The sequence below is a fragment of the Heterodontus francisci genome, chromosome 42 (assembly GCF_036365525.1).
Source record: "Heterodontus francisci isolate sHetFra1 chromosome 42, sHetFra1.hap1, whole genome shotgun sequence".
NCBI classification, from domain to species: Eukaryota; Metazoa; Chordata; class Chondrichthyes; order Heterodontiformes; family Heterodontidae; genus Heterodontus; species Heterodontus francisci.
The window spans coordinates 22,628,432-22,646,533 of record NC_090412.1 but is presented as its reverse complement, the minus strand read 5'-3'; the positions used below and the strand labels follow the sequence as shown (position 1 = coordinate 22,646,533).

At 42.7% G+C, this 18,102-nt stretch overlaps 1 protein-coding gene across 2 annotated transcripts in view; it reads left to right on the top strand.

Annotated features, from left to right (window-relative positions):
- bmpr1aa (bone morphogenetic protein receptor, type IAa) overlaps nt 1-18,102 on the top strand; it is a 279,113-nt gene that overhangs the window by 255,867 nt on the left and 5,144 nt on the right. For both annotated transcript variants that reach the window (XM_068020209.1, XM_068020208.1), the window contains 4 exons: nt 5,845-6,037; nt 8,494-8,791; nt 16,423-16,598; nt 17,970-18,100. In XM_068020209.1, coding sequence (XP_067876310.1) covers nt 5,845-6,037; nt 8,494-8,791; nt 16,423-16,598; nt 17,970-18,100 — 798 coding nt within the window. The remainder of the gene's footprint in view (nt 1-5,844; nt 6,038-8,493; nt 8,792-16,422; nt 16,599-17,969; nt 18,101-18,102) is intronic.

The following is an 18,102-nucleotide window of genomic DNA, read 5'->3' as shown; positions in this document are numbered from 1 at the left end:
CTTTATAAAATAACATTTTTAAACTTTTTACTGTACCAGTAATGAGCATAAGGCAATATAATCCAAAATTAGATATATACAAACCAGTTAAGCTTTGCTTTTGCAGTTTATCATGTTATCTGAAACTCCTTGATTAGATTACATCCAAGCACTACCTGTTGGCTAGCTGGATGATTAATGCATTAAAATTAAGATTTTCACAGCACTGTAGGAGCACTTCAACTGTAAATGTAATCCTTGCATGCTGGTGTGAAATGCAGCAATGTTTTATGGCCTCAGTTATGCATGTAGTGTGTATATCTGTTAGACACTTTTACAGAGGCTACTTCGATATTTTGGTTCTAATTCTGGACTGCCACCCTGCTCCCTGATTCCCATATTTTTAACAGTAGGAATGTTGTACTATAAATAGGGATCTTTAAATTCAGTCTAACTTTTCTCCAGTTCTAACGAAAGATGAATCACCAATACATTATTTGCATGGGTTTTCCTCAAGGTCCCAACTGACAGATCTTTAAGAAACTGCACCTGCCCTTGGTTAACTCAGTTTCTTTGTGCACTAGATGCTGAGTATTTTCAGCATTTTTAAAATTTGATTTCCAGCATTCACAGTATTTTGTTTTTCTCTTTAAAGTCTGTGTAAGTTGCCCATTTAATAAAACTCAGAAGATTCTTCAAATTTTATTTTTAGTACTTAAAAATGTGACGATCAGTGAGGTAAAAATTGGACCCCAAAAAATCCCAGATAAATTGGGAAGTAATTAATTTAAGAAAATATTCATGTTCTTGAACATCACCAAACTTCAAAACAAGTAAGTGATTTTTAAAAAAGGTAGTGTGTGGACAGCACTTTTATGGGACATAGGAAGAGGAGTAGGTCATTTAGCCCCTCAAACCTTTTCTACCATTCAATGAAGTGATGGCTGATCTGTATCCTAACTCCATATGCCTGCCTTTACCCCATATCCCTCAGTTCCTTTGATTAACAAAAACCTGTCAATCTCAGTTTTAAAATCAACAATTAATCTAGCATCAGTTTTCATTTGTGAAAGAGAGTTCCAAACTTCTACCTCCCTTTGCATGAAGTAGTGATTCTTCATTTCACTCCTGAAAAGTCTGGCTCGAATTTTTATATTATACCCACTAGTCATAGACTTTCCAACAAGTGGAAATAGTTTCTTTCTAACTGCCCTATCTGTTCCCCTTAATACCTCGAAAACTTTGCCCAAATCACCCCTTAACCTACTGAATTCTAGGGAACACAACCCTAGTTTGGGTAATCTCTCCTTGTAATTTAACCCTTGGAGTCCCGGTATCATTCTGATAAATCTATGCTGCATTCCCTCCAAGGCCAGTATATCCTACCTGGGGTGTGGTGCCCAGAACTGCTCAGTGCTCTGGCTGTGGTCTAACTGGAACCATGTACTTCTACCCCCTTGTATTCTAGTCCTTTAGATATATAGGCCAGCATTCCATTAGGCTTTTTGATTATTTTCTGTACCTGTTCATGACGTTTTAATGATCCATGTACCTGGACCCCCAAGTCTCTTTGGACTGCCTCTGTTTCTGGCTTTTCACCATTGTTCCCTGTTCTATACTTTTTTAAGTCCAAAGTGGATGACCGCAGATTTGCCTACATTGAAATACATTTGCCACAGTTGTGCCCATTCACTTAATCTGTCGATATCTCTTTATAATATTACACTTCCATCTACGCAGCTTACAATTATTATGACCGAGATAGGAGGCGTGCACTGTCTTTTCTAGTTCCACTTCTGCACAGATCACAACATATATTTAAATATTTACCCAGTTACCGATGCGATCAATCATATGCTCTACTCTTGATCCAGAATAAATGACACCAACCAGGTTTCTTTAATAAACAACAAAATTATCAGTTTATTATAAAACAAGACTTATCCAGTAACGAAGCAAATCATTAACACACTGATTGAAATTTGAAACTTCCCTTTCAAAATCCCCCACACACAAACACACACACTGGAAAAAATGCAGAAATTCTCTCCGCAGAGGTGTGTTCCGAAAAAAAAAATACTTTGGCCAAATACTTGTTAATTCTTGAAGAAGAAAAAAAGATATGGAAGGATGTCAGTTGTCCCTTTTGGTCTGGCGTCCAGGTATACGGTGACAGATCACTGGGATCTTTTCTGGAGCAGTTCTTTTCAGGCGGCGTCGAGAATTAATGTGGCAGGTTTTTTCAGGAGAAATGTGGTATCGGGGTTTCAGCCAGCACACACTTGAATCACAGGGTTTTTCCAAAGACAGGAGGAAAGAGGAGCTGGCACACTAGACTTCTCGGTCTATTAAGAAAGGTGCAGGAAAGATGAGCTGGGGCGTTTAGTCCTTGGCAGGTTTATCTTCAACTGTTTTTCAAAACAGTTGACACCCCAACTGAACTGAAAATAACCTAAACCCCAAACAGAAAGTCAACCTGTTGACCTCCATAAACCTTGGCATATGGCTTCCCTGTAAACATCTCCTCTTAGTCCAAGGTTCCTGTTGTTTATTTATCTTAAGGTAAGTGATCTACAGTAGATGTTGCTTTTAGCACTCCTTGATTTTTCCAGTAAGTGTTTTCAGTCAACTGTCCTTTCAGTGTCTGCAGTGAAAAAAACAAAGTTCAGCATTTCTTCAGGCTTCCAAATAAATCTGTTTTCACAATTTAAATGAGTTCTTAAAAACATATTTAATAAAAATAGAAGCCTCTCTTAACACAATGCTGTCTATCTTTGTGTCATCGGCAAATTTGGATATGTGGCCTTCTATCCCATCATCTAGGCCGTTAATAAATATGATGATTAGTTGATATCCCAACACAGATCCTTGCAGGACGCCACTAGTCACATTCTGCCAATTAGTGTATCTGTCCATTTTCCCTACTCTGTCTCCTGCCACTCAGCCAAGTTCCTAATCAGGTCAATAATTTTTTTATTTTATTTATTTATTTATTTATTTAGAGATACAGCACTGAAACAGGCCCTTCGGCCCACCGGTCTGTGCCGACCATCAACCACCCATTTATACTAATCCTACACTAATTCCATATTCCTACCACAGCCCCACCTGTCCCTATATTTGCCCTAAATTCCATGAGCTTCAACTTTAGCTAACAGTCTCTTATAAGGAACTTTATCAAATGTCTTCTGGAAGTCCATATAAATAACATCCATAGACATTCCCCCGTCAACTAATTTTGTCACCACTTCAAAAATTTCAGTCAGATCAGTCTGGTATGACCTACTCTTTACAAATCCATGCTGGCTTTCTCCGATCAGCTGAAAATTTTCAAGGTGTTCAGTCACCTATCCTTAATTATAGACTCTAGCACACAGATTTCCTGACAACAGATGTTAGGCTAACTGGTCTATACTTCCCTGGTTTCCCTTTCTCAACTTACTTAAATCATGGAGTGACATATGCAATTTGCCAATCTAAAGGAATAGTTCCTGAATCAAGAGAACTTTGGAAGATTATAGTTAGGGCATCTGCAATGTTTGGACCTACTTCCTTTAAAACCCTGGGATGAAAACGATCTGGTCCTGGGAATTTGCAACTCTATAGTTGCCTTTATTTTCTTCATTACTGTTATTTTACATTCTGTAATTTGGGTTAGTCCCTAATGCTGATTCAATATTAGCTTCTTTGGGATGTCTGCCATGTTGACTTCTTCCTCAATTGTGAATACTGACACAAAGTAATTATACAACATGTCTGCCATTCCCCTTTTTTCACTGACAATATCGCCATTAGTTTTTCAGGAGCCCACATTGCTTCTGAACACCCTCTTTTTCCTAATGCAGTTGTCAAAAGTGTTTGTGTTGATTTTGATATCCCTTGCAAGTTTCGCTTCATACTCCCTTTTTGTGGCTCTTACTATCTATTTTGTCACCATTTGCCAGGATCAGTGCTAGTTAGTGCATTTTTGTATGCTTTTTCTTTTAGTTTTGTATTGTCTCTTAGCTCTTTCGTTGTCCATGGCTGTCTTTTTTTTATCAAATAGAAATCTTGCCTCTTACAGGTATAAACAGGTTCTGTATGATATTAAGTTCTTTTTGAATACCTCCCATTGATCTTTTGTTGTTTTACCCATTAACAGATTTGCCCAGTTTAGAGTGAGCAGTCTCTGCCTCATCTCATTGAAGTCAACCATACTTAAATCTGGAATCTTAATAGCTGTTTTCCATTTTTCCCTTTCAAACAGTATATTGAACTCGATCATATTATGATCACTATTAGATAAATGTTCATGCACAGTTAAGCTGTTAACTAAGTCTGGCTCATTACTCATTACTAAATTAATGTGGCATGCCCCCTTGTTGGCTCTCGGACATATTGCTGCAGAAATCTATCCCGGATAAAGTCAAGAAATTCACTACCTTTCCAACGTGCTAGTCTGCTTATCCCAATGTATAATAAAAGTTAATACCCCATCAAAACCACTTTGCCTTTTTTGCAGGCTTGTCTAATCTCTGCATTTATAAATCTACCACTTTACAGCTGCTACTAAGGGGCCTATAAACAACTCCCAATACAGTCCTAAACCCTTTTCTGTTTCTTAATTCTACCGAGAAAGACTCCACTGCCTGCTTACCTCTCGTTATATGCTGTCATCATTGAAGTGCTTTCATCCTTAAGGCTACTCCTCCCCCTCCACCACTTTCCCTATCTTTCCTGCAGTGCTTATAACCTGGGATATTTAGTTTCCAATCCAGACCGTCTTGTAGCCATATCTCCGTAATGGCTACATTCATAATCTCCAAGTTGAATTTGTGCCTGCAATTCATTCAATTTCTTTCTTATACTCCATGTGTTTGTATAAAGAACACCCTAACCTGTGCTTTGCTCTACTGTTTTACTCACACATCCTTATTTCTCTCTTCTGGTATAAATACTTTCCCTTTATCTGTAATGTCTAAAGCACAATTTCTGACTGTTACTCTACAATCTTCCCTTTTGTTTATTTTTGAGCTATTATTTATTGTGCCTTTTCCACTTGAGCCCTCCTGCTCCTACTCCCACTCCTCCTCCCTCCCGCACCCCCATCACAATCTTCTCACCGTCCTATTCTTGCTGCTAGAACTCTGGTTCCAGCCCAGTTCAGGTGGAGCTTGACCCAGCGGTACAGTTCCTTCCTGTGCCAGTGTCCCTTGAAATGGAACCCCTGTTTCCCACGCCACTTCTTCAGCCACATGTTTTACTTCCCTAATCTACTTATCCCAATTGCTAATTTGCACGTGGGTCAGGTAATAATCCAGATATTTTCATCCTTGAGGTTGTGGCTCCTAGTTCCTGGTATTCTCCAAAGAGGACTGCTTGCTTACTCATTCCTGTTTTGTTGGTCCCAACATGAATCACAACAACTGAATTCCCCAACCCCCTCCTTCTGAAATATCCTTTCAAGCCAGTTTAAGATGTCCCTCACCCTGGCACTAGGAAGGCAATAGACCAAGTGGGACTCTTGATCCCACTTGCAAAGAATGCTATCTGTCCCCCTAATTATTGAATCCCCTACAACTATCGCATTATGCTTCTCCCTCCTCCTGGGGCTCTCCATTAGCCTTGCTGGATTTTTATATTTCGATTTTTATTATTTATGTATAAAGTATGATATACAATTGAGTCTAAGATTGCACACTGCTGTGTACAGAACTCTGCTGTAAGTCAGCTACTGCTGTTTGTTAAAAACTGGTACAGTCATCATATTTTGCAGATATTGAAAAGCCATTACATTGAACATTATTTTGAGTTCTTGTTCTTTTGCTAGTGTACTGTCAATAATAAACTCCTGTTTTCTTCCTTCCCCCACCCCCATCCCCCTAGGTACAACGTACAATTGCAAAACAGATTCAGATGGTCCGGCTAGTGGGTAAAGGACGCTATGGTGAGGTATGGATGGGGAGATGGCGTGGTGAGAAGGTGGCAGTTAAGGTGTTCCCTTCTGCAGAGGAGGCCAGCTGGTTCCGTGAGACTGAGATCTACCAGACAGTGCTAATGAGACACGAAAGTATACTAGGTGAGTTATACCAAAAATTAATCAATATGCATCAGACATGGGTTAACATTATTGGAAAGCTGGAGAAGAGATTTGCTTTATGTGCTAGCATTTCTCACTAGCTGTTGTGTTTTCCTGAGAGTTGTCATAGGCTTTTGCTGCAAGATGACCTGTAGTGTTTAAGAATGAAACTGTTTTAATCTACGGCAGTTACAACTTACTCTGTACCTGTATCAGAAAAGTCATGGATCCATGGATTTAATCATTGTTTTAAAAGGCATATAGCGGGATGATGAAGGCTTGTGTCAACTGCGTTGAATTCTTCCCTTCAGCAGAACAAATCCTGGTGGTGCTGTCTCTTTGCACCGACTGTGATTAGGGCAGGAATCTACCAGAATGGGCGATTTGGTGTCTCAAACGCAGCTGCTGGCGACTTGAGAGGAATACATAGTACCCCAGCTTTCATGGTTTGCAAACAAACTGCATTGTATGAGCCCTCCTGGTCTCCCCATCATTCGAAAACACAGCATCATTGTCGGTTGTGTGGATGATGGCATAATGTAAATTGTCTGGAAACTCAGAGTCCTGAGAGCAACTGGGAGAGAGAGACATAGACTGGGGGGGAGAGAGAGTGAGTGAAATACAAATTGGGGGGAGAGAGAGTAACAAACTGGAGGGGAGAGAGAGAGAGTAACACAAACTGGAGGGAGAGAGAGAGAAACACAAACTGGAGGGAGAGAGAGAGAAACACAAGCTGGGCAATTAGGAATGGTCAATACATGCTGGCATAGCCAGCGATGCCCACATCCCACGAATGAATTTAAAAAAAATTACTTGGTGTTTCTCACTGTGGTGGATACTGCAGAAACATTGCAGAAGTAATTTTATTTAAATATTATCTGTAAATATTTCTACTCTTTTGTGTCCTTGCTTTGATTTATAAGTTATTAATCCCACCGTAAAACAAAGTCAAATATTCTATTTGTTTCTTTATATTAAAAGACTTAACTAGGGTAAATGCAATAACATTTGTAAACAGTGGGCAGATGTGAAATGATCAAATGTCATGTTGTTAAGTATCACATGAGCAGTATCGCATGAGCGAATGCCATGTGATCAAATCTCCGGGAATACCTCAAATGAGAGTTGGCAACCCTATCTGTGATGGCAGTGACAGACAGACAGGTTTAATAAATAAGATGGTTGGGGGGGAGGAGAGTGGAAATGGGGAAAATGGAGGGAGAGATGAGAAGTGATGGTGCAGACTGAGAAGAAAACTGAAGCAAAAGGGAGAGAGAAAAAGACAGGAGTGAAGCAGAAGAGAAAAACAGAAGTGGGAAGGGACATAAAGGAAGTAAAAGTAGTATGTTAAATTGAAGTGAAGGGAGGAGAGAAAATGCAGAGGGAAGGGGGAGAGAGTAAACATCACGGTAGTTTGGTTATCACAAAATATATGCACGATTTTGTATTTTTATAACTAAAATATGCATTAATCATTATTATGACTAAAACTTACTTCACCCAAAACACTATATCAAAATTACATCCTATACATTCCATCAGGCTAAATACAATGTCGATTATATATGGTTAGTTTAAATAGGTTTACTGAGTGACAACTATAATCAGTGTTTTTCTCTGTACTAGTTTTAACAAATTCATTAAAAAAAAACCCTGCCACACAGTGGAAAAGCCTAGTGCATGTTCATTAATTATTTAGTTGAATTCAAATGAACTGACACAAGTTTCAGTAACAATCCAGTTGTCTGTTGCCGAGCAACAGTCAAGTCAATCCTTCTGTCTTAATTTACCTCGAGATGGGTAGCAAGGAAGAATGAAAAATACTTGTATTTTTGATTAGTTTAAACTAACAGCTCAGAAAGCAAACTGCCTAAAACTTGTCATGTCATTTTCTCTGTATGATTTGATAGGCCATCAAATTCCAGCACACACTATGATCAGTCAGCTTTAGCAGGCACATTAATGCCTCTAACCGGATGAAGGGTGGGGCCATCTCATGCTGCAACCAAGTACATTGAAAGGATCCAAGACAATGTTAATGTGTTTGAAATGTCTAATAGTTTGTGTTAGGAGTTCTTATGTGGAGTTTGATCACCAGAGAAGACTTTATTCATGTCATTGACTATCGTACAGGTAACATGGTTAAAATAAGTCACGTTGAACATTCCTATTCATGTATAGTTATGAAATATTTTTTAAATCATTACAAGTAATTTTGTTCCATTCCAGACGGCTTGCTATTCTTGTTTAAAAGCAGTGTATTTACTCCTTTTTCCTGCTTCTCCCCATTTCTAATTAGACATCCTTTCCCTTTATTTTTCTCCAAGATTTCTTCTTTGCTATCAATATATCAGCTTGTATTTACTCTTCAACCTGAACATGGTGACATACAGTTAGTTCTATCATGCGAGGAGCCAATTGCTAAACTTTGTTTTGTTCCATTTTATTTTTAACAGGATTTATTGCTGCAGACATTGAAGGCAAAGGGTCGTCCACATGGTTGTATCTGATTACAGATTACCATGAGAATGGCTCACTGTATGACTACCTGAAGTGCACTGTGCTTGATACTAAAGCCCTGCTGAAGTTGGCCTACTCAGCTGCTAGCGGTCTCTGTCACCTCCACACAGAAATTTACGGCACGCAAGGCAAGCCTGCTATTGCACATCGTGATTTAAAGAGCAAAAACATCCTGGTGAAAAAGAATGGAACCTGTAGCATTGCTGACTTGGGCCTAACTGTGAAATTCAACAGGTAATGCATGACCTCCTGAATCTAAAAGCAAATCTTTTGTTAGTTGTGATTGTCACCTTGGGGACTGGTTGAATTAATGCAGGGTATTGTTTTGCATGGAGACAAAATACACAGCGCATACACAATATCTTACAGCATATAAGGAATTATAAAATCTTTTCACCCACCCCTTTCGTTGTGAGTAAGTGGAATCCCACATTAGGACTGCATGTAGCACTTCTATCTTTGCATAGCCTCATTTTGAATGGGAAGTAGCATCCGTACACTCGACTCCAATTAAAACTCTGGAAATGTTGAATTTCCCAATACAGGAGTATCTTAAAATAATTCGAACTGCTCCCACTGATCCAAAACCAACTCAGTGTCATCTACACATCTATGGTACAGACATGAACGCTCTGCTAAGTCAGATAACTCTAAGGGCTAGATTTAGTTGTGCTGGCGGGGTCCCGGCACCAGCCCAAAAAAGTGAGGGGAACCCTGCTTTTCATCACTTTATAAACAGGGATCCCACCTCTAAGAACTGCCGGCCAGTCAGAGGGCCGGCAGCTCAGTAGAATTGGTAGCACCACCTAGAGCGGTGGCTACTGCTAGTACTGCAGGAGGCCTAGGAGCAGACCCAATGCTGGAGACTGGGACCAAAGTATGTGAGGCGGCATCGCTGGGGCCAGCCCAGCAGGCCCTGACAATTGGGAGGTGGGGCGTGATGAGGGCAGGGGTGGGGTGTAACTGGAGGTGGAGTGTTTGCCAGCGGGGGCTCTCTGTGAGCCACAGAATGCCCAGGGAGGAGGCCCCACCCCCTCCACCACCCGAAGCCCGCAGGGAGGTCATTCCCGTTCCACTAGGCAACCTCTCCATGTTGGGGAGGCTCCTCCAACACTGGTTTAATTCCAGCAGCAGTGGGAAGAAGCCCTTGAATGGCCTCTTAAGGGCCTCAGTTGGCCTCTGGATGGGAAGGCCATCTTGAGCCCTTTCCGTCTCCAACTTAATCGCAGTGAGATGGGAAGGCGATGGGCCCTCAGCCCCCTTACTCCCGTTGCAATTCTGTGGGGCCACCCCCCAAGCTTTCTAGCCTGCCTTTGGGGGCCCATTAAATCCAGCCCTAAAAGTGCATTACTCTGTATTTCAATATGGTGTCAGCCCAGATTGCGTGCTCAAGTGCATGATGGGGCTTGATCCCACAGTCCTCTGACTTGGACACAACAATGCTACTCAATAAGTCAAGCTGACATTTGTAGGTGAAATTGATTGCTTCTCTTCATTCAGTAATTTATCACACACACTAGGAATTTTGGTAGACCAACACGTGAAGTATGCCCATACAAATTTTCACCATGACTATTATAATTTATGCTTCTTCCTCCAAGCATTTTTAACTCCTGTTTGCAGCAAAAAGGTGGTTTCTATACTCAGAACTTCCTAGGAATCACTTGAACCTGTATGGCCTATATTTTTGCTGGACACGAAATTTCTGTACATGTTCCTCCATTTCCCCTTATGCTATAGAAAGTTCACACAGAACAGGTAAAAGACATCATGACTGGCTGCACCAACCATGGCTTTTGGCTATGCTAGTTATGAGTCAGGCTAGCATCATCATGGTATAAGGCAGGTTTTATTTTCATTGTTTAGGAGATGGCTGCAATTCTGAACCTGAGAGGTGGTCTCTCTTTAGAACCATAGAACATGTAAGTTGCACTTAATGGTTTTACAGGGATTACAGTAACAAAGTAACAAGAAGGAGGCCATTAAGCCCATTGTGTCCGTGCCGGTCAAAAAAAACTAGCCGCCCAATCTAATCACACCTTCCAGCACTTGGTCCATCACCTTGCAGTTTACAGCACTTCAGGTGCATGTGCAGGTACTTTTTCAATGTGTTGAGGGTTTCTGCCTCCACCACCATTCCTGGCTGTGAATTCTAGACACCCACAATCCTCTGGGTGAAAAAGTTTTTCCTCTTGTCCCTTCTAATCCTTCTACCAATCACCTTAAATCTGTACCCCCTGGTAATTGACCTCTCCTCTAGGGAAACAGGTCCTTCCTGTCTATCTAAGCCCCTCATGACTTTGTATGCCTCAATTAAGTCACCCCTCAGTCTCCTCTGTTCTAAGGAAACCAACAAGCCTTGTTGGTTCTCATAGCTGCAACTTTCAAGCCTTGGCAACATTCTTGTAAATCTGCTCTGTACTCTCTCCAAAGCAATTATGTCCTTCCTGTAATGCAGTGACAAAAACTGTACTCAATACTTCAGCTGTGGCCTAACCAGCGTTTTATACAGTTCCAGCATTGCATCCCTGCTTTTGTATTCTATACCTTAGCCAATAAAGGAAAGCGTTCCATATGCCGCCTTCACCACTCTGCCTACTTGTCTTGCCGCCTTCAGGGACCAGTCTTTCACTTCTTCTACTCCTCTGCGTCCTCCCGTTTATTGCGTATTCCCTTGTTTTGTTTGCCCTTCCCAAATGCATTACCTCACACTTTTCTGGATTGAATTCCACTTTTCCGCCCACTCAACCAAACCATTGATATCATTCTGGAGTCTACAACTGTCCTCTTCACTATGAACTACACGGCCAATTTTTGTGTCATCGGCCGATTTCCCAATCATGCCTCCCACATTTAAGTCCAAATCATTAATATATACCACAAACAACAAGAGACCCAACGCTGAGCCCTGTGGAACGCCACTGGAAACAGCTTTCCATTCGGAAAAACAACCATCGACTACTACCCTTTGTTTCCTGTTACTGAGCCAATTTTGGATCCAACCTGCCACATTCCCCTGTATCCCATGGGCTTTCATTTTATTAACCAATCTGCCGTGTGGAACCTTGTCAAATGCCTTACTAAAATCCATGTAGACCACATCCACTGCATTACCCTCATCAATCCCCCTTGTTACCTCCTCAGAAAAGTCAATCAAGTTATTAAGACATGACCTTCCCTTAACAAATCCATGCTGACTGCCACTGATTTAATCTGTGCCTTTCTAAGTGGCATTATATCCTGTCCCTCAGAATTGATTCTAATAATGTTCCCACCACAGAGGTCAGACTGACAGGCCTATAATTATTTGGCCTATCCCTCGTACTCTTTTTAAACAGTGGAACAATGTTCGCAGACCTCCAATCATGTGGTATTTCGTTTGTATCTAGTGAGGATTTGAAGATGATCCTCAGAGCATTCCTCTATTTCCTCCCTGGCTTCCTTTGTTTAAAGCAATGGCATAGCATTGAACACCATTGCTAGGGAATAGTCATGTCCCAATAATAGTTGGTACATCTTCATTAGCTACATTAAAATGTCTAATAATAGAGCTTATAATATTCGTTGGATGGTCAGCTACCAAGTCACCAAACCCTGTAGTAGGTGCATTATGTCTTATTTTTGTGTATCTCGTTGAATGAGGATTAACCCCAAGTTTCATCAGTCCCAATTGCTGTAATAGCCATCTATAAAGTACGAATCCTAGAATCAATCAGAGGATGATATTTGGAACCTTACTTCATACAAGCTACCTGAAAACTGTGCCCAGAGAGACCTCTGTTAGACTAATCTGTAATTCTTCACAAGCTAATGTGCCCACCATTCAAAGTTTCTCACAAGTGAATCTATATTCTTGTTGATGTTTGTTTCGCTGTTATTGAACTGCAGGCCTCCGTTGTAGATCAGCCATATTTGATTTGGGTACAAAACTCCTCATGGTTCTTGGGCTCGTTAGGGTTTCTTCCTAAGTTGCGACAGTCTAGAATAGGGTTGTCCAACATTTTCGCATGGGGGGTGGGGGGGGGGGGCAACATTACAATTTTTGTCTTACTTGCGGGGGTGGGGGGGGGGGTGGGCAGTGAGACAATTTCAGAAAGATAAAGGCATTAAAAATGTATCTTACTATTAATCAAAACAACAACAAATGTGCACTTTTGTGAAGAAGCTTTAAATGAAAAGATTAATTTATTGTCTAACTTTCTCATCACAATGTTGGACACTGATTTAGTGAGACACCTGGCATTTTTTTTGCTTGCACAAGTAGTCAATGTTTTCCCATGTATTTGTTTTAGCGATGCTGAGTATTCCAGATAGATGTCCATCTATTGGGAGTGAACATGATCACCCTCTCTCCCTCTGTGTGTGTGTGTGTGTGTGTGTGTGTGTGTGTGTGTGTGTGTGTGTGTGTGTGTGTGTGTGTGTGTGTGTGTCTCTCTCTCTCTCTCCCCCCGGGTCCCCTCCACTGTGTTGTTTACCCCCTCTCTTTGTTCCCCGTGTTGTTCTCACTCTTCGTCCCACTCTCTCTCACTCTGTCCCACTCTCTCTCACTCTGTCCCACTCTCTCTCACTCTGTCCCACTCTCTCTCACTCTGTCCCACTCTCTCTCACTCTTGGTCCCACTCTCTCTCACTCTTGGTCCCACTCTCTCTCACTCTGTCCCACTCTCTCTCACTCTGTCCCACTCTGTCCCACTCTGTCCCACTCTCTCTCACTCTCTCTCACTCTCTCTCACTCTCTCTCACTCTGTCCCACTCTCTCCCACTCTCTCCCACTCTCTCTCACTCTGTCCCACTCTCTCTCACTCTGTCCCACTCTCTCTCACTCTGTCTCACTCTCTCTCACTCTGTCTCACTCTCTCTCATTCTCTGTCCCACTCTCTCTCACTCTGTCCCACTCTCTCTCATTCTCTGTCCCACTCTCTCTCATTCTCTGTCCCACTCTCTCTCATTCTCTGTCCCACTCTCTCTCATTCTCTGTCCCTCTCTCTCTCATTCTCTGTCCCTCTCTCCATCCCACACTCTCTCTTTCTCTCCGTCCCACACTCTCTCTTTCTCTCCGTCCCACTCTCCCTTCCTACGTCCCACTCTCCCCCTCCTACTCTCTCTCCCCGTCCCACTCTCCCTCTCGCTCTCCTACTCTCTCTCTCTCCCCGTCCCAATCTCTGTCCCACTCTCTCTCGCTCTCTGTCCCACTCTCTCTCGCTCTCTGTCCCACTCTCTCTCGCTCTCTGTCCCACTCTCTCTCGCTCTCCGTCCCACTCTCTCTCGCTCTCTGTCCTACTCTGTCTCTCTCCGTCCCCCACACACTCTCTCTGTCTCTCCATCCCGCCCGCACACTCTCTCTCTCTCTCTCTCTCTCTCTCTCCGTCCCCCACTCACACTCTCTCTCTCTCCGTACCCCACTCACACTCTCTCTCTCCGTCCCCCACTCACACTCTCTCTCTCTCCGTGCCCCACACTCACTCTCTCTCTCTCTCCGTCCCCCACACTCACTCTCTCTCTCTCTCCGTCCCCCACACTCTCTCTCTCTCTCCGTCCCCCACACACTCTCTCTCTCTCTCTCTCTCTCTCTCTCTCTCTCTCTCTCTCTCTCTCTCTCCCACTCTCTCTCTCTCTCTCTCTCTCTCTCTCTCTCTCTCTCTCTCTCTCTCTCTCTCTCTCTCTCTCTCTCCCACTCTCTCTCGCTCTCTGTCCCACTCTCTCTCTCACTCTGTCCCACTCTCTCTCTCACTCTGTCCCACTCTCTCTCGCTCTCTGTCCCACTCTCTCTCGCTCTCTGTCCCACTCTCTCTCGCTCTCTGTCCCACTCTCTCTCGCTCTCTGTCCCACACTCTCTCGCTCTCTGTCCCACTCTCTCTCACTCTGTCCCACTCTCTCTCACTCTGTCCCACTCTCTCTCACTCTGTCCCACTCTCTCTCACTCTGTCCCTCTCTCTCTCACTCTGTCCCTCTCTCTCTCACTCTGTCCCTCTCTCATTCTCTGTCCCTCTCTCGTCCCACACTCTCTCTCTCTCTCCGTCCCCCACACTCTCTCTCTCTCCGTCCCCCACACTTTCTCTCTCTCTCTCTCTCTCTCTCCATCCCCCACACTCTCTCTCTCTCTCTCTCTCTCTCTCTCTCCCTCCCCGTCCCCCACACTTTCTCTCTCTCTCTCTCCGTCCCCCACACTTTCTCTCTCTCTCTCTCTCTCTCTCTCTGTCCCCCACACTCTCTCTCTCTCTCTCTCTCTCTCCGTCCCCCACACTCTCTCTCTCTCTCTCTCTCCGTCCCCCTCACACACTCTCTCTCTCTCTCTCTCCGTCCCCCTCATACTCTCTCTCTCCGTCCCCCACACGCTCTCTCTCTCTCCGTCCCCCACACGCTCTCTCTCTCTCCGTCCCCCACACGCTCTCTCTCTCTCCGTCCCCCACACGCTCTCTCTCTCTCCGTCCCCCACACGCTCTCTCTCTCTCCGTCCCCCACACGCACTCTCTCTCTCCGTCCCCCACACGCACTCTCTCTCTCCGTCCCTCTCTCTCCGTCCCACACACTCTCTCCATCACACACTCTCTCTCTCTCTCTCTCTCTCTTTTCTCCCCCCCCGTCCCACACACTTTCTCCCTCTCTGTCTCCGTCCCACACTTTCTCTCCCCCTCCGACCCCAGCCCCCTCTGTCTGCAGCATCCCCCCGCGCCCCTGCTTCCTGTTACCGCTCAATTAGCACCTGTCAGCTGTGAAACTGACTTGCAATTTTTTTTTTAAAAAGCTGGTCTGAAAGAAGAAGTCAGTGGAGAATTTCTCATTTTTGAAATACATCCGTGGGCCGGATGGTGGACAACCCTGGTCTACATCAAAGGGCCATAACTTTAAAATTGGAGCTAGCTTGTTGTGGGGTGATGTCCAAAAGCACTTCTTCACACACAGGGTAGTGGAAAACTGGAACACTCTTCACCCAAAATGTTGTTGATGCTAGAGGCCAATTTAAAATTTCAAAACTGAGATTGATCGATTTTTGTTAGGCAAGGGCATTAAATATTACAACAAGGAGGTGGGTAAATGGAGTTAAGGTACAGAGCAGCTATGATGTAATTGAATGGCTCAAAGAGCTGAATGGCTGACTCCTGTTACTGTGTTCTTTTCCCAGTTTAATATGAGCTAGGAAATTTTTCTGTCATTTTGTATGATGCTGTATTATTCAGCGACGTGAGATTTCAGTGTGTGATTGCTTAGTGAGGCCTCTGTTTCGATGCTTAATGATTCCAGGAATTCAGGTAGTCAGGATAATTGCTTTCACTCCACATTCTAACCTAGACAATTCAATAACTATGCAATTGCTGGTGGGATGCTACCATTTAGTTGGTTAAAGGTCCCTGAAGTTGAATTTTAGATCATATTACTTGTTGGACAGTCATTTCCTGGGGATTTCTTAGGTTTCAATTCACATGATTTGTAAAACAATTTTATGGATTTACCAAACAAATCTGTTTAAATTCCTTTTAATGCACAGGATTTGTCTTTGACAGAACTACCTTTAACAGTAGGGTTTGGAGCTCCTCGGCTAGGGTCTCCTCTTCCTAAACTTTCATTACTTAGACAAGATATGTGAGCATGTGTGATGATTGCCCAAATAAAGAGGGAAGATGCATTTATTTACCTTGTAGGGCCTCTTTTGTATAGACACATCACAAGCCTAGAGCTGGTTAACACCAACTGTCTAGACTCATACATGAACCATGACCATTGGCTTGGACTGAATAAATCAATGTCTTGAGGAGAAATGGGGGATTTTTTTTCCCCCAAACTTCAAAATTTCCTAATGAATGCAAGATTTTTCCATTAGCTTTGAATGCTCCTTCCTAATTCCTGTTCATTGCCTTATCTTTACAGTGACACGAATGAGGTTGATATCCCACTGAACACACGAGTGGGCACCAAGCGATACATGGCGCCTGAGGTACTAGATGAGAGCCTCAACAAGAACCAATTCCAGGCTTATTTGATGGCAGATATATACAGCTTTGGCCTAGTCATATGGGAGATGTCACGTCGCTGCCTTACAGGAGGTATGTTGCAGCCTTCACCTGTAGATGGTGCATAACAGAAAATATTCAGATTCAGTTTCTCAGTTGAACTTATTTCATTCAGAATTCTCAAATGTAACTGGAGCTCCCATGATGTTCCTCACCAAGGCAAATCATAGAATAATTACAGCAGTGAAAGAGGCCATTCAGCCTGTCGTGTCTGTGCCAGCTCTCTGCAAGAGCAACTCACCTAGTTCCACTTCCCTGCCTTTTCCTCGTAGCCCTGCAAATTTTTTTCTTCAGATAATTATCTGATGATCGGTTCTGTACATTGAACAATGTATTATTCTGTTGCAAAGGTAGATCTTAAAGTCTGGTTGTCAAATGAACAGTGCCTCAGGTTAATCTGAGTTTAATTGTTTGGCAAGAGACTGTACAGATTGAAAAATGCATAGAAGTTTCATGCTCCAGGTTAGAAGCAGCTGGTATTAAATGACTGGCTTGCTTTCTCTCTTTTAAGATTGTTATTTATCTTCAACAGTCTGTCATATCTGATACATGATTGACAAAGCGTACACTAATGCAACACTTCAGTTTATATAATTATACATAGATGTAGACAGAGATTAAAACAGATGAATGTGTTAAGATGCTCCGAATGGTCTCCGTATTTGTATCTATTTTGTGTCTTGTGAAGTATTTTTTGACATTTGTCTTTGGGGAAACTTAACAAGGTCGAGCACTTGTAGGTTTCCCTTAAAATGTTTTTGTTAAAGCACTTTACACAACCGCAACTATCTTATATTTCATATAACGACATTTAAACTAAATGTCATGAACATCTTTGATCATTGAGTTACTTCATTAATTATGTTGCACCACTTTTGTTTCCTATACACTTCCCCAGGATTTTACTGTGACAAACCCTCTTGCTTTTTTCTTCTTGTTGCCTCATGTTTCTTGCACCTATTTTTCCACTTTGAAATCATCTGCCTTTTCTGCAGATGCTAACTTTTGGCGGGGTATAATCCCAAGGGTACAGGCTATCCTTATGATACCTCAGTGAAATAGCCATTTTTCATCTGTTAGTCTACACAGTGAGTGACGGCAGACAATTTGACAGTGGAAGGCATCACAGCCTAGCAAAATCTTGTCTGCACCCTATTATCTACATTACTACAGTTTCCAACATAGGCGACTGGATAACAATCAAGAACCTGGCTAATTTTGCATTTCAATAGCCTTGAGGCACTGAGGCAAATTATAGCACCTACTGCTGCCCTGGTTGGGATTAACTAACTCAGCACAAACCAGCAATAAAACCTGGAACCTTATGGTGCCTGGTGTATTTTTCCCACTAAGTCAACAGGGAATTTCCCACTTCTGGTTTTAATTTGATTTTTTTTCCTGCAGGTATTGTAGAGGACTACCAATTACCATATTATGACATGGTACCAAATGACCCCTCTTATGAGGATATGAGGGAAGTGACATGTGTTAAATGTCTCCGTCCAACAGTCTCAAACCGGTGGAACAGTGATGAGGT